This window comes from Chiloscyllium plagiosum, unplaced genomic scaffold (assembly GCF_037043375.1).
Source record: "Chiloscyllium plagiosum isolate Xiang-an unplaced genomic scaffold, Cpla_swu_hap1 HiC_scaffold_9, whole genome shotgun sequence".
In the NCBI taxonomy this organism is placed as follows: domain Eukaryota; kingdom Metazoa; phylum Chordata; class Chondrichthyes; order Orectolobiformes; family Hemiscylliidae; genus Chiloscyllium; species Chiloscyllium plagiosum.
The window spans coordinates 25,568,736-25,591,841 of NW_028270147.1; the positions used below are offsets into that span (position 1 = coordinate 25,568,736).

General features: G+C 40.3%; 1 protein-coding gene across 1 annotated transcript in view; it reads right to left on the reverse strand.

Annotated features, from left to right (window-relative positions):
* The window catches only part of LOC122554210 (dihydropyrimidine dehydrogenase [NADP(+)]-like), a 739,011-nt gene that overhangs the window by 294,565 nt on the left and 421,340 nt on the right, over positions 1-23,106 (reverse strand). The window contains exon 13 of the mRNA XM_043698867.2: positions 7,758-7,973. Coding sequence (XP_043554802.2) covers positions 7,758-7,973 — 216 coding nt within the window. The remainder of the gene's footprint in view (positions 1-7,757; positions 7,974-23,106) is intronic.

Consider the following 23,106-nt stretch of genomic DNA (forward strand, 5'->3'; position numbering starts at 1 on the left):
GAGCATGGATAGGGTGAATATACAAGGTCTTTTTCCCAGGGTAGGGGATGCCAAAACCAGTGGGCATAAGTTTAAGGTGAGAGGAGAAAGATCTTAAGGGATGTAAGGGGCAACTTTTTCACACAGAGGCCAGTGCATGTATGGAATGAACTGCCAGGGAAAGTAGTGGAAGCAGGTATAATTAGAACATTTAAAAGGCATCTGGATGGGTATATAAACAGGAAGGGTTTAGAGAGATGTGGCCAAATGCTGGCAAATGGGACGAGATTAATTTAGAAAATCTGGTCAGCATGGATGAGTTGGACTGAATGATCTGTTTCTATGCTGTACATCTCTATGACTCAATGACTGCGAGATATTAACAGAAAAAAAGTAGGACAGGAAAAGATAAATAATTGGTTGGGGATTCTAAAACTAGGGTGCATAGTCTGAAAATTAGACCATTCGGGAGAGATGTTAGGAAGGACAAAGGATGGTGGATGTTTGGAACTCTGTTCCTCAAATGGCAGTGGATGCGGAATCAGTTGTTACTTTTGAATCTGAGTTAGATTTTTTTTCCTTAAGCAACAGTATAAAGGGATACAGCCAAAGGCAGGAATATGGATTTAGGCTCCCAATCAGCTATGATCTCATCGAATAGTGGAACAGACTTGAGGGGCTGAATGGCCTATTCCTATGCTCCTAAGTAGCCTACTTCTGTTCTTAATTTACGTTAACCTAACTAAAACATTCGTTTGACCCCAGCCAGGGTAGTGCACTCAATCTAGGCATTGTACTTCAGGGAGGACATGTGGACTTTATTTAGGATACAGAAAGGATTTCAACTGGGATTGTTTCAAGAATCAGGAATTGCAGTTACACACAAATACTGGAGAAGATGGCATTTTTCTGTTTGAAGCAAATATAGCTAAGAAGAGACTTGATGGAGATGCTTCAAGTCATGCATAATTTAGATAGGGTAAATAAAGAAATACTGTGTTGAATAGCTGGAGGAGTGATAACCAGGAGGCAGAGAGTTGGTGTGAATGACATTTTGAAAAAGCAGAAGTGACTTGAGGATTTTTTTTAGCACAATGAGAAGTTAGGATCTGGAATGTACTGCCTAAGAGGTGGTTGGGTCCAGATTTAACAGCAATTTTGGATAAAACAGAAAAAGAAAACTGTTGGAAGAAGAGAACAGAAGGGTAGAATCAACTGGACTTCTCTTCAATAGAGAGATTGCAATGCAGTGGGCCAAACAGCTTCCTTCTGCACTTTATTATTCTATGCTGCATGTGACAGCATTTGTCTTAGGCTACACATTTGGACAACAAAAGTTTTTTATCAGTCTGCTCCTGCTGTGCGACTCTGTCACCTAACTATCAAGATGCACGGTGAGCAATGTAAATCAATTCTCAGACCTTGGGAGTCTTGTCTCAGTAAGAACAGACATTGACTGCGAGACTCAACATCATCTTCACTGTGCCAGCCCAACCTTCTGCCATCTGAGGGACAGACGTTTTGATTACAAAGGCCTCAAACCCAGCACTGTACTCCTGGAATGAAAGGCAGTAGTGTCACGAGTCCTCTTGTCTGTATCAGAGGCACAGACAATGTACAACCGACACTTGAAATCAGCTAATCTATCACCTCTGTGAAATCCCACAGAGCCACTGGCAGGAATGAGTACTCCAATATCAGTGTACTGTCTCAGGCCAACCTTCCCAATATCCAGCCACTAGTTATGACCAACCAGCTGCGTTGGGTGGTTCACAGCATGCAATTACCGACACAAATCTCAGAAAGCAAGCCCTCTACTCTGAGCTTCATGACAGCAAGTAACTCTCAGGAGGACAAAGGAAACATCTCTCAAGGACTCCCTGAAAATAAGTGAAGGATCCCTACCAACTGATGGAAATTTCTTGCCCAGGACCATCCAAAATGAAGAAGAAGCATCCACGAGGGTGCCAACCATTTTCAACATTTTTGAAAGCTTTGGGTACAGGCCACGAGCAAATGGATGAAGTATGAGAAAACGCGAGTCTCCCACGCACCCACTCTCTTCATCAAATAGCACCTAGCCGCTTATGGTAGAGTGTGCTGATGCAACATTGGACTATTTCGTCACCTCACGACATCAAAGCAAATTGTTTATTATCCCAAGTTACTGCCTAAGTCCTATTGGGCCCAGTGATACTCATGAGTCATTAAGGTCCCTTGGTTCTTGTTTGATTGAACAGGCATTCCACAGTTTCTCCCAAATTAACCTAAGCCTTTATTCCCCAGGTTTTTGCTCCTTACCAAGCAATTGTATGACTGAAGTTTGGATGAACGAGGGACAGGAACTTCACTTTATTAAGATAGGGTGGACCTGAAAGACCACATTGTCCTCCTTTATCTATTTTTTATATCTTCTAAGCTTCATTGCAGCACCTTGACTTGTACATTTTTGCTTCACCTGATGAAGGAGCAGCGCCCTGAAAACTTGCGATTTTAAACAAACCCAGTGTGGTGTGTCTTCTGACTTTGTTCACAACAGCCCAGCACCAGCATCTCCACATCATATATTTTCACTGATTACAGAAAAAAATGCTCTCTAGGGGTGGCACGGTGGCTCAGTGGTTAGCACTGCTGCCTCACAGCGCCAGGGACCTGGGTTCAATTTCAGCCTCAGGCGATTGTGTAGGTGTTTGCACATTTTCCCCGTGTCTGCGTGGGTTTCCTCTGGGTGCTCCAGGTTCTTCCCACCGTCCAAAGATGTCCAGGTTAGGTGAATTGGCCATGCTAAATTGCCCATAGTGTTAGGTGCATTAGTCAGAGGGAAATGGGTCTGGGTGGGTACCCTTTAGGGGGTTAGTGTGGATTTGTTGGGCTGTAGGGCTTGTTTCCATGCTGTAGGGAATCTAATCACTGCTAGATAGCCTTACATAAAAAAGAACAGAAAATATCAAACAAAGGTAAGATATTTAACCTATGCAATTAATCTAGTCATTCTTCTTAATATTTATACTCTGATTGATTTTTCACAAATCGCTTCAGCTGACAGACATTTTTAACTTTTCTTTCTCCTTAACCTGAATTATTTAAAACTTTTAAGGCTCAACTTCTGCTGCTAATGCTATCATAATTCTACCCATGCTACATCAACAATGTTCTCAAAGTGTTTAAAATAAACAGATCAATGACTCCATTTGTGTAAAATTAGTAATTTAACTATATTACACAACTGGCTGGTGCTTTATCCGATATTCATCACAAAATGCTCACTGCTCCTTGATTGATTTTTTTAGTTCACAAATCACTCCTGTAAAATTATCCCTTTAAGGTATATTTACCTGAGAGAAATACAGTCAGATTCGATTTTAAATTGCAGAAATAAGCATTTAAAAAAATTTCAGCCACAATGTTAATCGCTGGATTGGTAATCATGAGGTCCAGGTTAATTTTCTGGGTTTATTCAATTTGAATAGCTGAGATGATGGGAATTTGAACACATAAATTCTTTCTTAAATGAATAGGAAGGGTTTGGAGGGATACAGGCCAGGTGCTGGAAAGTGGGACTAGATTGGGTTGGGATATCTGGTCGGCATGGATGAGTTGGACTGAAGGGTCTGTTTCTGTGCTGTACATCTCTATGATTCTAAATGCAGGAATCGAAAGCTGGTCTCAGGAATGGTTACCACAAAACTATTATTGATTGTCATGAAAACCCGTCTGATTTACAAATGCCCTTTGGGGGGAGGCAATATGCAGGTTGGCCCACATGTGACACCAGATCCAGAAGAAGATGGATGACTCGTTGCTTCCCTCTAAAATGGATGAGCAAGCCATCCCATTCAAAGATGCTTCGGGACAGGTGACAAAGGGTGGCCTTGTCTGTGAAGATCAGGTCCCATAACAAAACGAAAAAAAAAGTCTCACTATGTTTCCATTGGAAACAAGGCCAGGTTTGTAGAACAAGTTTTCCGTTCTGATAGGCAGTGTGACTCACAGGCTGTCTGGCTATCTGGTGAGATGGCAGATGGATGTAACATAGAACCGGGCAGGGGAAGGGTGTCCAAAAAATTTGGGCAGACATTTTGGGCTGAAAGAGGTGGTTGTTACTGGAGCAAGATAGTGGCCCAGGGGTGTGAAATAGTGGTTAGAGGAATGAAATGAAATAATGGGTTTGGGGTAGTGAAATGATGGTCTACTGGATTTCTTTGGTTGTCAGGGAAGAGAGATCCTGGAGGATTTAACTGTAGCTTGTTGGGCATTCCATCTGGCCTAAATGCATTATTGTAATTTAAGACTGAATCTTGCGTTTTTTTGTTTTGCGCTTTTTTTGGCTAAGTGAGAGTTGCATTGAGGCTCCTGGATGGATTCCTAATGTAAAACCTAGGGAGAGTTCTCACAGTAACTCACTAAATATGCATCATTACACACTGCCCCCATGGCATCCACCCCACCTGATGTTATCCCCAGCTTATTATGTGCCATTCCCAGAAGAACTCAGCACTCAGTGGATATCTGCCCAAAATGAGACAGCCCTCGAACCCATGTCATTTTTAAAAGGCTGTTGTCTACCCAAACAAACATTGGCATTCTTAAATTGTCCTGCTCAGTCTAGAGCATTTTCTGCCGATGTCAGAGAGGGGAAGGAATTGCATTATGATTGTCTGATAATGACTTGGAGGTCCTGAATCGGAAACGAGAAGAGTACTCCTTCTGGAGTGTCAGCAGAGGAGGCTGCAACATTAGACCCTGGCAGCACGATCCAAGGGCACCACTGGTTCAATGCTATCTTGATGGTTCCTGAGGAATACCAGGCAGTGCTGTAACAAGATCAAACAGCTTTCACACTCCACCTGGGTGAGTAATGCAAACATCTCTCTCTGTCAACTTGCTGCACCCTTCCCCGCCCCAAGTGTGATGATCTACAACTCCCACTGTTGTCTGCAACACCTGCCCTCGATCACTCTTATCCACCCTATCTTCCCACACCACTGACCCTGCACAGTCTCTGCGCTGCCTCCTCACTCATCTGGGGCACCTCACCACATTTCAGTTACCTGCATCAGCATCACCAACTCACTCAATTCCTCCCTTTTTCTCATTGCAGACAAAAACAGCCCATAAGCGGGCAGAAGAGTCCAGCCGGGTGAAGGGGCTGCTGCATTTGGTGCTGTCACATGGTGCATTTGTGAAAATGATGTAGCACACTGTGTACAACAAGATGCCCACCCTCTGGACTGTGGACTGTTGACCAGTGAGATGTCTAGATGTGTGACTGTGCCAAATGTTATGGCAAGGCTTGGCATGGATGATGTGATCATGCAAGTAGGTGCTCAATGACCAAACACTAAGAAAGCAAGCAAACATCCCTGACAGGTGTGTGTGGGTTTATGCATACGTGTGTGTGTATGCGTGTGCGCATGTGTCTACATGCGTGTGTGCATATGTGTATGAGCGTGTGCACACGTGTGTGCGCATGTGCACCAGAGAAGCCACTCATTGAGACAGTGCATTATCAATATCAGTTACAAGCATTTGCTGTAAAAAAGGTTTTGGCATGTTGCCTCTGCTTTTTTTGTCAATCTGTTCAAATCAGTGTCCTCTGGTTCTAAAATTATGAATTAGGCTCAGTTGGGTCCCTGGAGCCTACCCTGCCACTCAATAAGATCATGTGCTAATTTATTTGTGACCTCAACTCCACTTTTCTGCCTAAACCCAATACCTGTTCACGGTCCTATTAGATAGGATTCTATCCAAGCTCCAATCTACTCAAGATTGCCTTCTAAATCACATGCTGCAGCTGCCTACCAATTTTTTTATGATTCACATATGAGGATACCTTCTGCAATCTCTCTCCACTTAAATAATATGCTGTTTATCAATTCTTCAAAGTGGACAGATTAAAATTTTAACATATTACATCCCATCTACCACATCTTTATTTACTCACTTATCCTAACTATATCCTTTTGCAGATTTCTTTTGTCCTCTTCACAATTTTTCATACATAACTTTGCATAATCAGTAAAGTTAACAACTGTACATTCAGTCCCTTCTTTCAAGTTATTGTGGTAGGTTGTAAAAAGTTGAGGTCAAAGATCTTGTGCACTTCACATGTTATATCTTGTCAATCCAAAGATGACCCACTGCCTAGTCTCTGTTTCCTTTAGCTAACCAATGCTTTATTAGCACTAATGTGCTATCCCCTACATCATAAGCCCTTATTTTCTGTAGTGTGCCTTTTGGAAATCCACGTACGCATTATCTACAGGATCCTTTACTCCAGTTTGCTTGCTACTTCTTGAAAGACCTTGAATGAATTAGTCAAACATGATGCTCTTTATAAAAAAACTATGTTGACCCTTCTTAATTGCATTGAGCATCTCCAAGCATCTTCCTTTCCTAATGCCAGATGTTAGATTATCTGGTCTCCCTCCTTTTTTTAAAGAGAGGAGTTACATTCCCTACACTACAAACTGATGTGATGCTTTTCAGAATCTAAAGAATTTTAGAAAATTTAAGCTTACGTATTTATTTCTTAGCAGCCACCTCCTTGAAAGTCCTTGAACTAAATCTTTCAGGGCCTGATAGCTTTTAGTGCTAATAATTTTGTCTTTGAGCTTTCCCTGGCAGTTCGGTTTCTTTTATGTTGCTCCCTTCCTTTAACCTCTTGATTTATAATTATTTCTGGTGTGTTATTTGTGTCCTCCTCAGTGAAGATCATAAGGCCTTAAGAAATAAAAACAAAAGTAAGCCGTTTGGCCCCTTGACCCTATTCTGCTATTCAATAGGATCAAGGCTGAAAGTGGGTATGAGCATCTGAAGTGCTCATACCCACTTTCCTGCATTTTCCTTGTAATCCTTGATTCCTCTATCTGTCTCAGCTTTAAATATGCACAAGGACTCTGCTCCTTCAGCTCTCTGTGGCAAGAAGCTCCAAACACCCTCAACCCCCCTGAGAGAAGATGTGCCTCTTTATCCTAGCTTTAAATTGGTGTCACTTAATTCTGAGACTATGCCTCTAGTCTCAGACTCTCCCATGAGGGGAAACATTCTCTCAGCATTTACCCAGTCAAATCCTTAAGAATGCAATATGTTTAAATGAGATTATCTTCCATCCTTCTCAACTCCAGTGAGTAGAGTCCTAACCTATTTAGTCTTTTGCTTGTATGACAATCCCTCCACACTGGGGATCATTCTTATGAATGAAATAATATATTTTCTTAAATAAGGGGAAAGATGCAAAATATGTGTTCAATCCATTCATTTAATTTTCCATTATGATTACTGACTGGTTTGGACTAGAATTAATTTTTCCATATGTACCCTATCACAAGTTGTGACTTTGAAAGTTTCCATCGCATCTCCTCTCACAACCTCTGCTCTGAGGTGAATATCTTCACATAACTCAGTCCGTATTCCTCATCATCATTATACACTTCTGCACCCTCTTTATTTTGGCAGCCCTCCTGAAGTGTGGCTCCCAGAACTGAACATAATACTCCACTCAAGGCTAACTAGCGTTAATGTTGATTCATTTTATAAACTACAAGCTTTGTAAATTTCTAGATAATGGGCAGCACAGTGTCTCAGTTGACGATAATGCTCTTACTGACCTAAGCAGAATATAAAGAATAAAATGCATTTATCATGACCAAATTTAATATAAACAATGATGATTGTTTGACACCTTTAAGTGTTCTCAACTTTTAGAATAACTATAAACATCATGATGGCTGCACAGGCAAATTGCAGGTTGACTAATTACTCTGATGTTACCTTACCTTATCAAGAGAGAATGTTTTTGTTAAGGCAAACGCCCAACCTGCATCAAACGCTCGTCGAATCATTGCTGTGTTGGTCGCTGGAGGTGCACTGGCCAAGCCAAATGGATTCAGAAATTTCAACCCAGCTACTTCCACGCTGATATCCACAAGATCGATAGGTGTGTAAAAAAGGGGGAGCTCAGGTTTCTCAGATATATGACAACAATATAAAAACTGTAAATTGAAAAAAAAAGCAAAAAATCAGAGTTAAAAAGAGCAGTTTTTTAAGAGTTAACAAATTATGAATTTGAAGTAATATTAAATTTATTAACAGCTTTTGTGTACTCTATTTCAAAATTTGATTTGATTTATTAGTGTCACATGTATCTAGGTACAGTGAAAAGTTTTGTTTTACATGCAGTACAGGCAGGTCATACCATACAAAGGGCATTAGGGTAATAGAACAGAGTGAGGAATACAACGTTATGGCTGCAGAGAAGGTGCACAGAGAGCAAGATCAACATTAAAGTTTAAATTTGAGAGTCCCATTCAGAAGTCTAATAATGGTGGGAAAGAAGCTGTTTTTGGAACTAATCATATGAGTATTCAAAATTTAATTGCTTCTGCCTAACAGAAGATGGGGAAGAGAGTATAACCAAGATGGGGAGGGGTCTTTGATTATGTTGGTTGCTTCCCCTAGGCAGTGGGAAGTATAGGCGGAGTCAATGGATGGTTTGCGTGATGGACAGGGCTATGTTCACTTCTCTCTGTAGTTTCTTGGAGTCTTGGGACTAGCAGTTGCCATACCACACCGTGATGCATCCGGATTGGATGCTTTCTATGATACATCTATAAAAATTGGTAAGAGCCCTTGTGGACTTGCTCAAATTAAATGGATCACAATGAATGGGACTAAAATTTAAATGGGACTTTACTTTAGAAAAAGAACTGACATGGATTGAATACAAATAATTAAGATCTTTTTCAATCTACCACAAAGATAAATTACAGTACACCATCACAGGTACAATGTTCGATGTCAGTTTCACAATTTTCAATTCATCATCTAACTGAATTGGCCTATATTGTGTCAACGTTTAAACATTCATTAATCCACTATCTTATGCCCAGACCTAAGGAATTCCAGCATTTGGAACTTCTAATCTCCGTAAATAATTAAATAATCTCAGCATTATGTAATTGTTACAATGCTCTTAGTGCGTGGTAATTATTTAAAATTGTGTGATTTAACATTCCTGTACTTTCATTATAAATACCTAAAATTAAAATAAGCATACATATTGAAATGCAAGGAGAACCTCAATGATAGTGGCTTTCAAATTAATTAGACAATTATCTGAAGAGAAAATATCTACAGGACTTCAGGGGTAAGGTAGGGGAATGGGAATGGGTGAACTGATCTCGCAGAACATCACCGCATACACTATAGGCCCCATGCTGACTTCTGTGCTCTCCAATACAGCTGGAATTAAGGGCAGAAGTGTATCAGATGTTAAATTTTTTAAGACATCTGCAGAGCTATGACAGAGGAAAGAAATGTCAACCATTGCCACCAGTGATAAATATTAAAGAGTGCTCACACTACTGCCAACCCCTAACTAAAGCCCCCCACCCTTCTCCAGAACCCAACTCACAATTTCAGCAATTACATGGATGAATATTTCACATTTTAATTTTCATATCTATATAATAGTTTAAAAAAACATAACTTCCATTTTAATATAATCTTGCACAAATGTGGCTTCTACTATTCCAGTAGAAAATAGTTTATTTTTAGTGTTAAAGATTTTACATGGCTTGACCCATTTAGTCTGCTTATTTTTTTAAAAAAAGATGTTTTTTAATTAAGATTGTAAAATTTGGCTACTAACATCTAGTAAATCACTGAAAATGTTTTCTTGAGGACCATTCTTATTCCTGCTTTACAAACTGAAATTTCTAGATTCCAAAATGAATAATTAAACAAAGTAACCATTCAGCAACAGCAGATTGCAGGAAAGCATTATTTCTTTCACTATATTATTTTATATCTTTTAATACTTTCGTGTCAGTTTTTGCTTTGAGGAACACAGACCTTACCAACAGGCTGGAATTATAATATGTATATTTTGGCAGGATGAGCCGAATCTTGTTTACGCAGTCTAAAAATGTTCTCCTAATTTAATAGGACGTATTACAAACTCAAAAGTGTAATGCGATAACTTCTCATTACTGCTCCTCTTATTTGTTTTCAACCATTTCAGAAACAGTATTTTAAGCCTTTTGCATGTTGTTACTGTAAAGAATTAACACTAACAGGTTTTCTGTTGAGTTTAAATCAAGGAAAACAACAAACTTTTGTTTACATAGTACCCAAAATGAGAAAGCAAGTAACACTCACTTCCTCAAACACACATTCTAGAATTCTAGCTTGCCATTCTTGTCTTTGCAACCAGTACAGTATGCCACTTCCAATTTGTGCCTTTTACATTTACCCGTACAATTATAACTAAAATTCTAAGTGCCAGCAGAGTGTGTGCAAAACACATTTAATTTAGTGGCTAGGAAAGCTGTCCATTTGTGAAATCTGCCATCAGTTGAAAGTGTTGTAACTCTGTGCAGCTTGTTAAAGAGTCTCCTGGTCAAACATGGGGTCTCTGCAGCGTGACCACAAATTTTGTAACCCAACTCCGCTGCTGTTAACATAAGACTTGAAAGAATTAAAGTGGCACGTGTGTTTTTCAAAAGTAAACTTCACAACGGTTCTCTCTGACTTCGGAGGTCTGTGCAGTCGCAAGACAATATATAGAAAACTTTATTTCTAAAGATTTCACAGCATCACAGGTTTCAATGCACATGTGCATCATCATTTCCTGTTGAGACTAGCTTGATCAGAGCGCTAGACATATTGGCAAAATTGGCATTTATTGATTGTCGTAGGGGAATTAGAGAAATTTCACAGAATGGAATCATAAAGTCCTTTCAGTGTGGAAAGAGGCAATTTGGCTCAATGAGTCATAAAGAGGAAGTGATAAGGTAAGGGAACCATGGTTTACTACAGAAATTGCATCTCTTGTTAAGCGGAAGAAGGAGGCTTATGTGTTGATGAGATAAGATGGTTCAGATGTGGCAAATCAGTTGAGTTACAGATCAGCTAGGAAGGATTTAAAGAGAGAGTTAAAAAGAGCAAAGAGAGGACATGAGCAGTCTTTAGCAGATAGAATAATGGAGAACCTGAAAGCTTTCTGTAGGTATGTGAGGAATAAAAGGATGACGAGGGTAGGAATAGGGCCAGTCAAAGACAGAAGTGGGAAGTTGAGTATGGACCCTGTAGAGATCAGAAAGGTGCTAAACGAACATTTCTCATCGGTTTTCGCTCAGGAAAAGGAAAATATTGTAGACGAGAAGAACGAGATATTAGACTAGAAAGGATCAAGGTTAGTTACAAAGAGATGTTATCAATTCTTGAAGGAGTGAAAGTAGACAAGTCCCCTGGGCCGGATGGGATTCATCCAAGGATTCTCTGGGAAGCCAGAGAGGAGATAGCAGAACCTTTGGTTTTGATGTTTAGTCATCATTGTCTACAGGTTTAGTACCAGAGGACTGGAAGATTGCAAATGTTGTACCCTTGTTCAAGAAGGGCAGTAGAGATGATCCAGGTAATTATAGACCAGTGAGCCATACTTTTGTTGTAGGAAAGGTTTTGGAAAGGATTATAAGAGATAGGATTTATAATCATCTAGCAAGCAACAATTTGATTTCAGATAGCCAACATGGTTTCGTCAAGGGCAGGTCGTGTCTTACAAACCTCACTGAGTTTTTTGAGAAGTTGACCAAGCATACAGATGAAGGTAGGGCAATTGATGTAGTGTACATGGACTTCAGTAAAGCCTTTGATAAGGTTCCACATGGTAGGCTGTTTGAAAAAATGCAGAGGCATGGGATTGAGGGTGATTTAGCAGTTTGGATTAGAAACTGGCTTTCTGAAAGAAGGCAGCGAGCGGTGGTTGATGGAAAATATTCAGCCTGGAGTCTGGTTACAAGTGGTGTGCCATAAGGATCTGTTTTGGGACCACTGCTGCTTGTCATTTTTATAAATGACTTAGATACAGGCATAGGTGGAAGGGTTAGCAAATTTGCATATCACACTAAAATTGGTGGAGTAGTGGACAGTGTGGAAGAATGTTACAGATTGCAAGGGGACTTGGATAAACTACAGAATTGGGCTGAGAAGTGGCAAATGGAGTTCAATGCAACTAAATGTGAGGGGATTCACTTTGGGAAGAATAACAGGAAGGCAGAATACTGGGTCAATGGAAAGATTCTTGGTAGTGTGGATGTGTAGAAGGATCTTGGAGTCCATGTATGTAGATCCCTGAAAGTTGCCACCCAGGTTGATAGTGCTGTTAAGAAGGCACACAGTGTGTTAGGTTTCATTGATAGAGGGATTGAGTTCCTCTATTGTCATGCTGTAACAATACAAAACACTCGTGCGGTGCACTTGGAATATTGTGTACAGTTCTGGTCGCCGTATTACAGGAAGGATATGAAAGCGTTGGAAAAGTGCAGAGGAGGTTTACTCGGATGTTCCCTGGTCTAGAGGGAAGGTCTTATGAGGAAAGGCTGAGAGACTTGGGTCTGTTCTCATTGAAAAGAAGAAGGCTAAGACAGGATTTGATAGAGACATACAAGATGATCATACGTTTAGTAGACAGTGAAAGTCTTTTTCCTAGGATGATGACGTCAGCTTGTACGAAGGGGCATAACTACAAATTGAGGGGTGATAGATTTAAGACAGATGTCAGAGGCAGGTTCTTTACTCAGAGTGGTAAGGGCGTGGAATGCCCTACCTATCAATATAGTTAACTCAGACATATTAGGGAGATTTAAACGATCCTTGGATAAGTACATGGATGATGATGGGATAGTGTAGGGGGATGAGCTTAGAATAATTCACAGGTCGGCGCAAGATTGAGGGCCAAAGGGCCTGTTCTGCACTGTACTGTTCTATGTTCTATGAGTCTGTACCAGCCCTCCAAGGAGCATCTCACACAAACCTAGCTCCATCATTCTATCTTCATAACCTCAAATTTACACGGCTAATACACCGAGCCTACATATCCCTGAATGCTATTAGACAATTTACCTTGGCCCATCCATCAAATATGTCTGTCTTTGGACTTCCTTCATTGTGGAAGAAACACTGCTGTGTTTTTGTGCTGTTTTTTTTATTGAATGTTCTTAGTGTAGTCTTGTTTTTTTTCACTTCGTGGGTCATGGCTGTGTTGCCGGTAAGAATTGTTCACGAGACCAGATTCTTCTCAAATCACACCTCCAGGCTGCTGACCACTCCCCCCCCAACCCTCTGTTCTCTACGTGCCTCCCTCTCGCCAATCCTCCACACTCAGACCATGATACACAAATCCTCTCACTGCTCACCTTTACAAGTCCTGAGCCTCTTGAGTGGACTGAGAGTCCACTGGCTTGTGCAGTACAGTTAGAAATGGAAAACCAGAGTCATTACACTCAACAGTCTGAATCAGAAAGGTATATATTGCCTTTAGGAAATTATGAAATGGGCCACACAAGATTCTCAAGCACCAATCACTTTATCTCAAATAGAATCTTTTTTGAAAACTATTTCACATTAGTGAGTATTCATAACTTTATCGCTGCATCTCAATATGCCAATGAAATATCAAAATTCTGCATCCCACTTCAATAAGTGATGCATATACCATGAGTCCTGATCTTATGGATTCAATTAAAATCCTTCCACAGGTGCAAGCACACAAGAAAAATAAATTCTAAGGATTGCACATTCACTTAAGATTATTAACTGAATAACAAGCAACAAATCACTTGTCCTGGATCAGTCTTTTATGACAAACTCACTGCAGATCTGAAGAATTTCTTTATCTTGGCAATTTGAAGTTAATTGGAGACTGGAAGTTTCAAAGTTCTATTTCTGTAGAGAAGAAATCATAGTCATGAAAAAAAACGAGCCATTGTCCTGAGTTGATTGTCTGTTAGGCAGGATTTTATGTGGCAGCACTGATGATTTTATGTGGCAGCACTGGCTGGACCAGCATTTGTTACCTATCCTTGATTGAGAAGGTAGTGGTGAGCTGCCTTCTTGATCTACTGCAGTCCATGGGGTATAGGTTTACCCAGTCTGTTATTGGGAAGACAGTTCCAGGAGTTCTACTGACAGGGAAGGAACAACAATTTGGTTCAAGTGAGGATGCTGTGTATCTTGGAGGGGGAAGCTCCCAGCCAGATTCATTCTGCCCTGTCCTTAGAATAATAAGATTTGTTCATTCAAGCCACTTTTGATCTTGTAACCTGTAATCCTGTCATGATTTGTGACCGTTCAAACCTGGTTGTGATAGAAAGAGCTTCTCAAATCATCTCTTGGTTAGATTTTGGGTTTTCAGACATCTAGTTTAGGGTGCCCACCGTATTTGAGTTTTAGTAAATATGTAGCTGTAATAGGAGCTATAATTTTCACAAATGATCTTCCACAATGAATGTCATTTCAAAGGACAATCCTCTACATGGATATTTATACTTTTATAACATTTTGGAGACATACTTTAGCTCTTGTCTATGCAGAAACTACTAAAGATTGTAAAGTAATCTAATCTAATCTAATTGCCTCATGGTTGGATTCCAACTTGGCTCAAAGTGGATTGGTCATATATTCTGTTTTCTCTTCACAGATGCTGCCGACCTGTTGAGCTTATAGAGTCAATAGAGTCATAGAGATGTACAGCATGGATACAGACCCTTCGATCCAACTCGCCCATGCCGACCAGATATCCCAACCCAATCTAGTCCCACCTGCCAGCACCTGGCCCATATCCCTCCAAACCCTTCCTATTCATATACCCATCCAGATGCCTTTTAAATGTTGCAATTGTACCAGCCTCCACCACTTCCTCTGGCTGCTCATTCCATACACGTACCACCCTCTGCGTGAAAAAGTTGCCCCATAGCCCTCTTTTATATCTTTCCCCTCTCACCATAAACCTATGCCCTCCAGTTCTGGACTCACACCCCAGGGAAAATACTTTGTCTATTTATCCTATCCATGCCCCTCATGATTTTATAAACCTCTATAAGGTCACCCCTTGGCCTCCCACACTCCAGGGAAAACAGCCCCAGCCTATTCAACCTCTCCCTGTAGCTCAAATCCTCCAAGCCTTGCAACACCCTTGTAAATCTTTTCTGAACCCTTCCGATAGGAAGGAGACCAGAATTGCATGCAATATTCCAACAGTGGCCTAACCAATGTCTTATATAGCCGCAACATGTCCTCCCAGCTCATGTACTCAATACTCTGACCAATAAAGGAAAGCATACCAATTTCAGTTTTTGTTCATATTCAGTGCTGCTTTCTTAGCGTAAAAGTGTCCACTGTCTTCATGTGTTCATGGCATATGTCACAAATGAAATGCTTGTATCAGTGCACAGTTCATTTTTGTTTTTAACTTCTTCTCACTTTCAGTCCAATAGCTTATCTTTAAGTAAAGGTGCATAACCAGATGGTATGATTAAAAATCTTCATTAAATAAAATTTGCTTTTTGAAAAAAGGCTATATATGTGCATGGATTAAACAATATTGGATCTTCTGACCACATATCTGTTGCAGTTTTCATTTTGTGCTCCACTGTTAAAAAAGGTTTCTTTAAAATTAATCTGTGCTTGGATATTTTATGCCACATCTCCACAGGGCATAGGGTTAAGGTGAGAGGGGAAAGATTTAAAAGGGATCTAAGGGGCAGCTTTTTTATGCAGAGGGTGTGCGTGTCTAGGATGAACTGCCAGAAGAAGTGGTGGAGGCTGGTAATATTACAAGCATTTAAAAGACAACTGGGTGGGTATATGAATTAGAAGCGTTTAGAGAGATATGGACCAAATGCTGGCAAATGGGATTAGATCAGTACAGGATATCTGGCAGTTGGATGAGTTGGACTGAAGGGTCTGTTTCCATGCTGTACATCTGTATGACTCTCTGATTCTAAGTGTGATTCAAACACATATCTTCGAGGCCAGAGGTAGGGTCACTACCACTGTGCCTCAAGACCCTTAGAACTGTGCTCTATTATATGCTAACAATTCAGATAACAGATACTATCTCATTATATGTGACCATTAATCGACCTAATCCAAGCTCTTTAACAATCACAGTCCACCTCAAATTATTTATATCTCACTCACCATCCATAAGACCATAAGACCATAAGACATAGGAGTGGAAGTAAGGCCATTCGGCCCATCGAGTCCACTCCGCCATTTAATCATGGCTGATGGGCATTTCAACTCCACTTACCCGCATTCTCCCCGTATCCCTTAATTCCTTGTGACATCAAGAATTTATCAATCTCTGCCTTGAAGACATTTAGCGTCCCAGCCTCCACTGAACTCTGCGGCAATGAATTCCACAGGCTCACCACTCTCTGGTTGAAGAAATGTCTCCGCATTTCTGTTCTGAACTTACCCCCTCTAATTCTAAGGCTGTGTCCAGGGGTCCTAGTCTCCTCGCCTAATGAAAACAATTTCCTAGCGTCCACCCTTTCCAAGCCATGTATTATCTTGTAAGTTTCTATTAAAGCTCCCCTTAATCTTCTAAACTCCAATGAATACAATCCCAGGATCCTCAGCCGTTCCTCATATGTTAGACCTACCATTCCAGGGATCATCCGTGTGAATCTCCGTTGGACACGCTCCAGTGCCAGTATGTCCTTCCTGAGGTGTGGGGACCAAAACTGGACACAGTACTCCAAATGGGGCCTAGCCAGAGCTTTATAAAGTCTCAGTAGCACAACGGTGCTTTTATATTCCAACCCTCTTGAGATAAATGACAACATTGCATTCGCTTTCTTAATCACGGACTCAACCTGCATGTTTACCTTTAGAGAATCCTTGACTAGCACTCCCAGATCCCTTTGTACTTTGGCTTTATGAATTTTCTCACCGTTTAGAAATTAGTCCATGCTTGTATTCTTTTTTCCAAAGTGCAAGACCTCGCATTTGCTCACATTGAATTCTATCAGCCATTTCCTGGACCACTCTCCCAAACTGTCGAGATTCTTCTGCAGACTCCCCACTTCCTCAGTACTACCTGCCTGTCCACCTAACTTTGTATCATCGGCAAACATCGCTAGAATGCCCCAGTTCCTTCATCCAGATCATTAATATATAACATGAACAGCTGTGGCCACAACACTGAACCCTGTGGGACACCGCTTGTCACTGGCTGCCATTCCGAAAAAGAACCTTTTATCCCAACTCTCTGCCTTCTGTTAGACAGCCAATCCTCAATCCATACCAGTAGCTCACCTCGAACACCATGGGCCCTCACCTTACTCAGCAGCCTCCTGTGTGGCACCTTATCACAGGCCTTTTGGAAGTCTAGATAGACCACATCCATGGGGTTTCCCTGGTCTAACCTACTTGTCACCTCTTCAAAGAATTCCAACAGGTTTGTCAGGCACGACCTCCCCTTACTAAATCCATGTTGACTTGTTCTAATCTGACCCTGCTCTTCTAAGAATTTAGAAACCTCATCCTTAATGATGGATTCTAGAATTTTACCAACAACTGAGGTTAGGCTAATCGGCCTATAATTTTCCATCTTTTGTCTTGATCCTTTCTTGAACAAAGGGGTTACAACAGCGATCTTCCAATCATCCGGGACTTTCCCTGACTCCAGTGACTTTTGAAACATCTCAACCAACGCCTCTGCTATTTCCTCAGCCACCTCCCTCAGAACTCTAGGATGTAGCCCATCGGGGCCAGGAGATTTATCAATTTTAAGACCTTTTAGCTTTTCTAGCACTTTCTCATTTGTAATGGCAACCATACTCAACTCAGCCCCCTGACTCCCTTTAATTGTTGGGGTATTATTCATGACTTCTACTGTGATGACTGACGCAAAGTACTTATTAAGTTCTCCTGCTATTTCCTTATCTCCCATCACCTGGCTTCCAGCATCAGTTTGAAGTGGCCCAATGTCTACTTTTGCCTGTCCTTTGTTTCTTATGTATTGAAATAAACTTTTACTATCATTTCTAATATTACTGGCTAGCCTACTTTCATATTTGATCCTCTCCTTCCTTATTTCTCTCTTTGTTATCCTCTGTTTGTTTTTGTAGCCTTCCCAATCTTCTGATTTCCCAGTGCTCTTGGCCACTTTATAGAATCTCTCTTTTTCTTTAATACATTTCCTGACTTCTTTTGTCAGCCATGGCTGTCTAATCCCTCCCCAGATAATCTTTCTTTTCTTGGGGATGAACCTCTGCACAGTGTCCTCAATTATACTCACAAACCCCTGCCATTTTTGCTCTACTGTCTTCCCTGCTAGGCTCAGCTTCCAGTCTATTTTCGTCAGTTCCTCTCTCATGCCCTCATAATTACCTTTATTTAACTGTAACACCATTACATCCGATTTTGCCCTCTCTCTTTCAAACTGCAGACTGAACGCTACCATATTATGATTGCTGCTTCCTAAGTGTTCCCTTACTTTAAGATTTTTTATAAAGTCTGGTTCATTACATAGCACTAGGTCCAGAATAGCCTGCTCCCTTGTGGGCTCCATGACAAGCTGTTCCAAAAAGCCATCCTGTAAGCATTCCATGAATTCCCTTTCTTTGGATCCACTGGCAACTCAGTCCACCTGCATATTGAAGTCTCCCATGATCACTGTGACCTTGCCTTTCTGACATGCCTTCTCTATTTCCCGGTACATGTTGCGCCCCTGGTCCTGACCACTGTTAGGAGGTCTGTACATAACTCCCATTATGAATTTTTTGCCTTTGTGGTTCCTCAATTCCACCCACACAGATGCCACATCATCCGACGCTATGTCATTCAGTGCCATAGATTTAATTTTGTTCTTAACTAACAAGGTAACCCCGCCCCCTCTGCCCACCTCCCTGTCTTTTCGATAATCCATATCCCTTTTCTTATCCAATTTTATTTCTCTCAATATACACCATGGAAAAGAATCACCTTCCAATTTACATTCAACTGCATTTTCAAATTAAAAACTGACTAGCCTTTAATCATTATTAAAGCACAACATATCTGTCACAATTGATTTCCTCAAACACATATCATTTTTGATATCATAAACCCTACAACACAACAACTCTCACCCTGGCTATGCCCCCTGATATGGTCTTTATCTCTGTTCCCTGAATTCCAAATTATGCAGGTTTGAATTGACATGCCATTTCCTATCAATTCCACTTGCACTACATAAGAACCTGCTCTCATCTGCTAAAATTGCTTATTAACACGGGATTATCATGAAATGCAAAGATTTGTTATTTTCTCTGTTGCAAACTAATGACTGAAATCTTACTCACTGTTCCCACCCTACAATAATATATTTAAAAGCACACAGCTTTCTTCCTAGTAACTGAGATCAATATTACCCAATTAACTTTCTATTCCGCTCCCTTCTATTAGTGCACCATTGCAAACTTTCTCTAATGTTACCTCTGCCTTCACACTAGACTCACAACTTTCTCTGCCCTTCTCTTCTTTCTCCCTTCATGCCCATTTCTGAGCCCATCTTGCCAATGGGGACCACCCAGCTCCCTTAATCTTACTAACCTGCTGACTACCCAAATTTCTTTCCTGGCTTTGTGGTTCTGGAAAGATTGAGCTAATTAATTTTTAGACCACTTCACAAAAATAAACCTACAGTTATATGCCACAAATTTGAAATCCAAACTCTCAAAAAAATGCTATTAACATCACACACTTTTTGTCAAACTGTATAAACAGTTTTCTTTCTTCAAGTTGATCACAAAGCCATGAGTTTATTCCTCTTCACTCTCTCCAGCCCAACAATTCTCCAGTAATATCTCCACCCATCTAATTCTAGCATTCTGAGTCTCCTCAATTTACTCTCCCACTGATGACTCCTTTGTCTGCAGCCTAGCCTGAAAGTCTAGAAATCCCCCATACCTCTGTGCCTCTCTACCTCACTTTCCTACTTTACGGCAATTATTAAAACATATCTCTTGGACTACAGATTTGGCAATCTGCCTTAATATTGCCTTATGTAACTCAGTATCAAGTTTTGCTTTATAGTGTCAATGTGAAACATTTTGAGACGTTTTCTAACATCTAAATGCAATTTGTTGCTGTTCCGTCAACCTTAACAATTGTACATGATATTTTCACAAAATGGTGGACATCTTCATAAAACTAACAGCACCTCACAAAAGACCTAGTGAAATCAATGTTTTTGTTTACATAATTTTAGTTTTGCTAAATTGCATGTATTCAGCTTCTTAGGAGTCTAACTCATCCCCATGTTCTATTTAAGGCCAGTGATGTTGCTGCTGTTGCTCCCCAGTATTGTCAAATGCCTATGCTGTTGACTGTTATTTTAACTGCCATCACAGTCCAATGAGCTCCCTTTGCTGATCATATCTACTCATGCATCCCACATGTCTGATATTACCCAATATGCATCATTTTTGACCAACTTACACTGATCAGAAGAACAAGTTGATTGTTGGTGCTGCTTTTCCCAATCACTGCCAGTCAGTGGTTGCTTTGAACTTAACTTTCTCCAGTGAATCCTGATCTTTAATTAATATTCCCCAGAGAATCTCTTATCCTTAATTAATTTTGTTGACAGAAGCATGGATGTTTATTTAATTAATATTGCAAATGCACAAAAAGCTACTCAATTTATTACCATCATACATTATTTTTGATGTTAACCTTATCCCCAATTTATTTTATTCATTTATCCCCAGCATAATCAATTTTGTTTAACACATTTGTTGCTGTTCTAGTTAAGGCTTTTTTGATGAATCATTTGTTTTCATTTAAATAACCTCTCTCAATTCCAGTTTTATTTTTGACTACCAGATTTTTTTTTTCTGTCCCCTTTGATCTTTTCCTATTCTTTACATCAAATGTCACCAACCCTATTTTCTGTCCTCTCTCCGGTCCATTCTTCAGCATTTTGTCTGTGCATCTTCCCTATCATGCCAACTCAACCATTCAGATCCTCCTCCCCAACCCATTAGTTCCAACTGTGCTGCTGTCCCAGTGCTGATCCAGTGACTTTTTTTTATTCTTGGATGAGGGCATTGCTAGCTGGGCCAGAATTTATTGCCCAGAGAGTAGTTACGAGTCAGCCACATTACTGTAGTTCTAAAGTTACAAGTGGGCCAGAACTAGTAAAGATGGCAGCTTTCCTTCCAGAACGAACATTGGTGAACAAGATAGCTTTTTACAACAGTCACTGCCATTGGATTAGCTTTTCATCAACTAAAGTTCTGCCATCCGCTATGGCAGGATTCAAAACCACGTCCCCTAAATATTAACCTTGAGTCTTCCATTCGTAATCTCGGGAGGTTGCATGAGAATAGTAGAAATAGAGAGAGGAGAGATGAGAGGAAAGAGAAATCAAGTAAGTTTCTTTATGAGTGTAACATCACTTTTCATGGCCAACAAATTATAATTGGACACACCAGTGAGGCAGTGAAAAGAGAAAGACATAGATTGCACAGAGACACAGGCTGATAGCCAATATTTGCACATGCTAATTGGATTATTTCCTTTGAAGCTATATTAACATTGTAAATGCTATGTATTAATAATACGTAAGAACTAAGTAAATAATTGTAAAATCACCAAATTATACACTTCCATTATTTCATATTTGCTTACATTGCTTCAACTGAGGCCTGCAGAAAACTTCCACCTGGAGCCCCCAGAGACTGAATGCACTTTTTTAAAAAACATTAGCTCTGACTACACCAGTATTTCTCTGCACTTTTCCATCCCCCAGAGACCACTGCAACCTACCTAAACAGGCATCAATCTAATTACAGTAGTACTTGCTGACCCTGGGGCATCCTAATCGGTATGGGTGGGGAGCTGAAACGTAGGCAACCCTAACAATGTTGACAGGCAGTGGATATCAGGGCAAGTCTATGAGATATTGAGTAACTGGAGGGGGTTTAACCAGGCAGTTCCAATTCACTGAATCTGAAAGTACTTGAAATATCAATGGTGCAAGTACACTCAAAGATGTGAGGTCTTTAGACAGATGAAACTGGATCTGGTTAAAGTGGTGCTGATAGTGGGATAGAAGAGAGATTTATTTTGAAAGCCACTGAGGTGAGAATGATGACTTGTGAGAGTACTGGGGAAGGAGTTGCTAAATGTTACAAGTAGAATTCCTAATGGGATGAGAACTGTGGAAGAAAATTGTAGTATCTGGCAGCTCCATTGCATTGGGGATCGACGAGCAATAAGAGGTGGAGGCAAGGGGTCTGAAATGTGGATGAGTGTAAGGGAGGTACGAAGCATGCAAACAAAGGCTGCTACTCAACAGATACACTGGGGAAAGAAAACAGTATATGAAACTGGGAAGTTGTAATGTTTCAGAGACCTGGAAGAAGCAACAGTTTTTAAGGTGAAGGAAGCAAATGAGCAGGAAGCCCGTTTTCCATGATTGCTTTCCTGGCATTAAGCTAAGAAACCTGTTCAATTTATCTAAGATGCTTAATGGGCTTTGACTCTAGTAGAAGGAAGTATATGCCAAAAAAGCAATTAGTGGAAATCCACGTTTTCCAGATAAGATCTACAGCTATGTTCCTGGCCATCTTGAGGGAGTTGGTTTTAAATCCAATAAAACGTTGGCTTGATAAAAGGATAGTAAAAATGTTCAGAACAAGAAAGCAGTTTCTGGACCACAGCCAGGAACACCACTTTTGATTTTTTTTTCCTCGTTGTAAGCAGCAAAGAGAGAAAACTTGGGAAACCATACGTTGGGCAGGCAGAGAGTATCAGAACATAAATCACAGAGGTAGGAAACCATAACTCAACTGGGTCATTTGAAATTAGGGCTGATTTTATACAGACTGCATTTTTTGCTGCAGCAAGAACATGAACCTATAGCACAGAGATCACACAGTTATAGCATCGATGTAATTGTTCTTGTAGAGCGAATAAAATCTTGCTAAGTATTATGACCTAATTTCTTAAATCCTCAAGCCTTTAAAAATTAAAATAACAGGCTGAAATTGTCAGCTAAACTAAAATGTCCTTAATGGACTATTTAGATTTACATGCAACAAGTGTCAGTGAAAGAAAAAAATTGCCATCTGTTCCTTTAGTTTCAATGTATTTCATTGTTAATATTTCCCAAAGCTTTCACTATTGTCAAGGTCATTATTAATGCTTGGCTGAGTTTTAATATTACAATAGTACTTACAATAGCAGGATGGAGCTGAGATCATATTTTGATTGATGGTTGAAAGAGGTGTTGGAAATTGTTTTAAAAAACTGAATGTTCCGACTATTCAGTGGAGAGTATGAGAT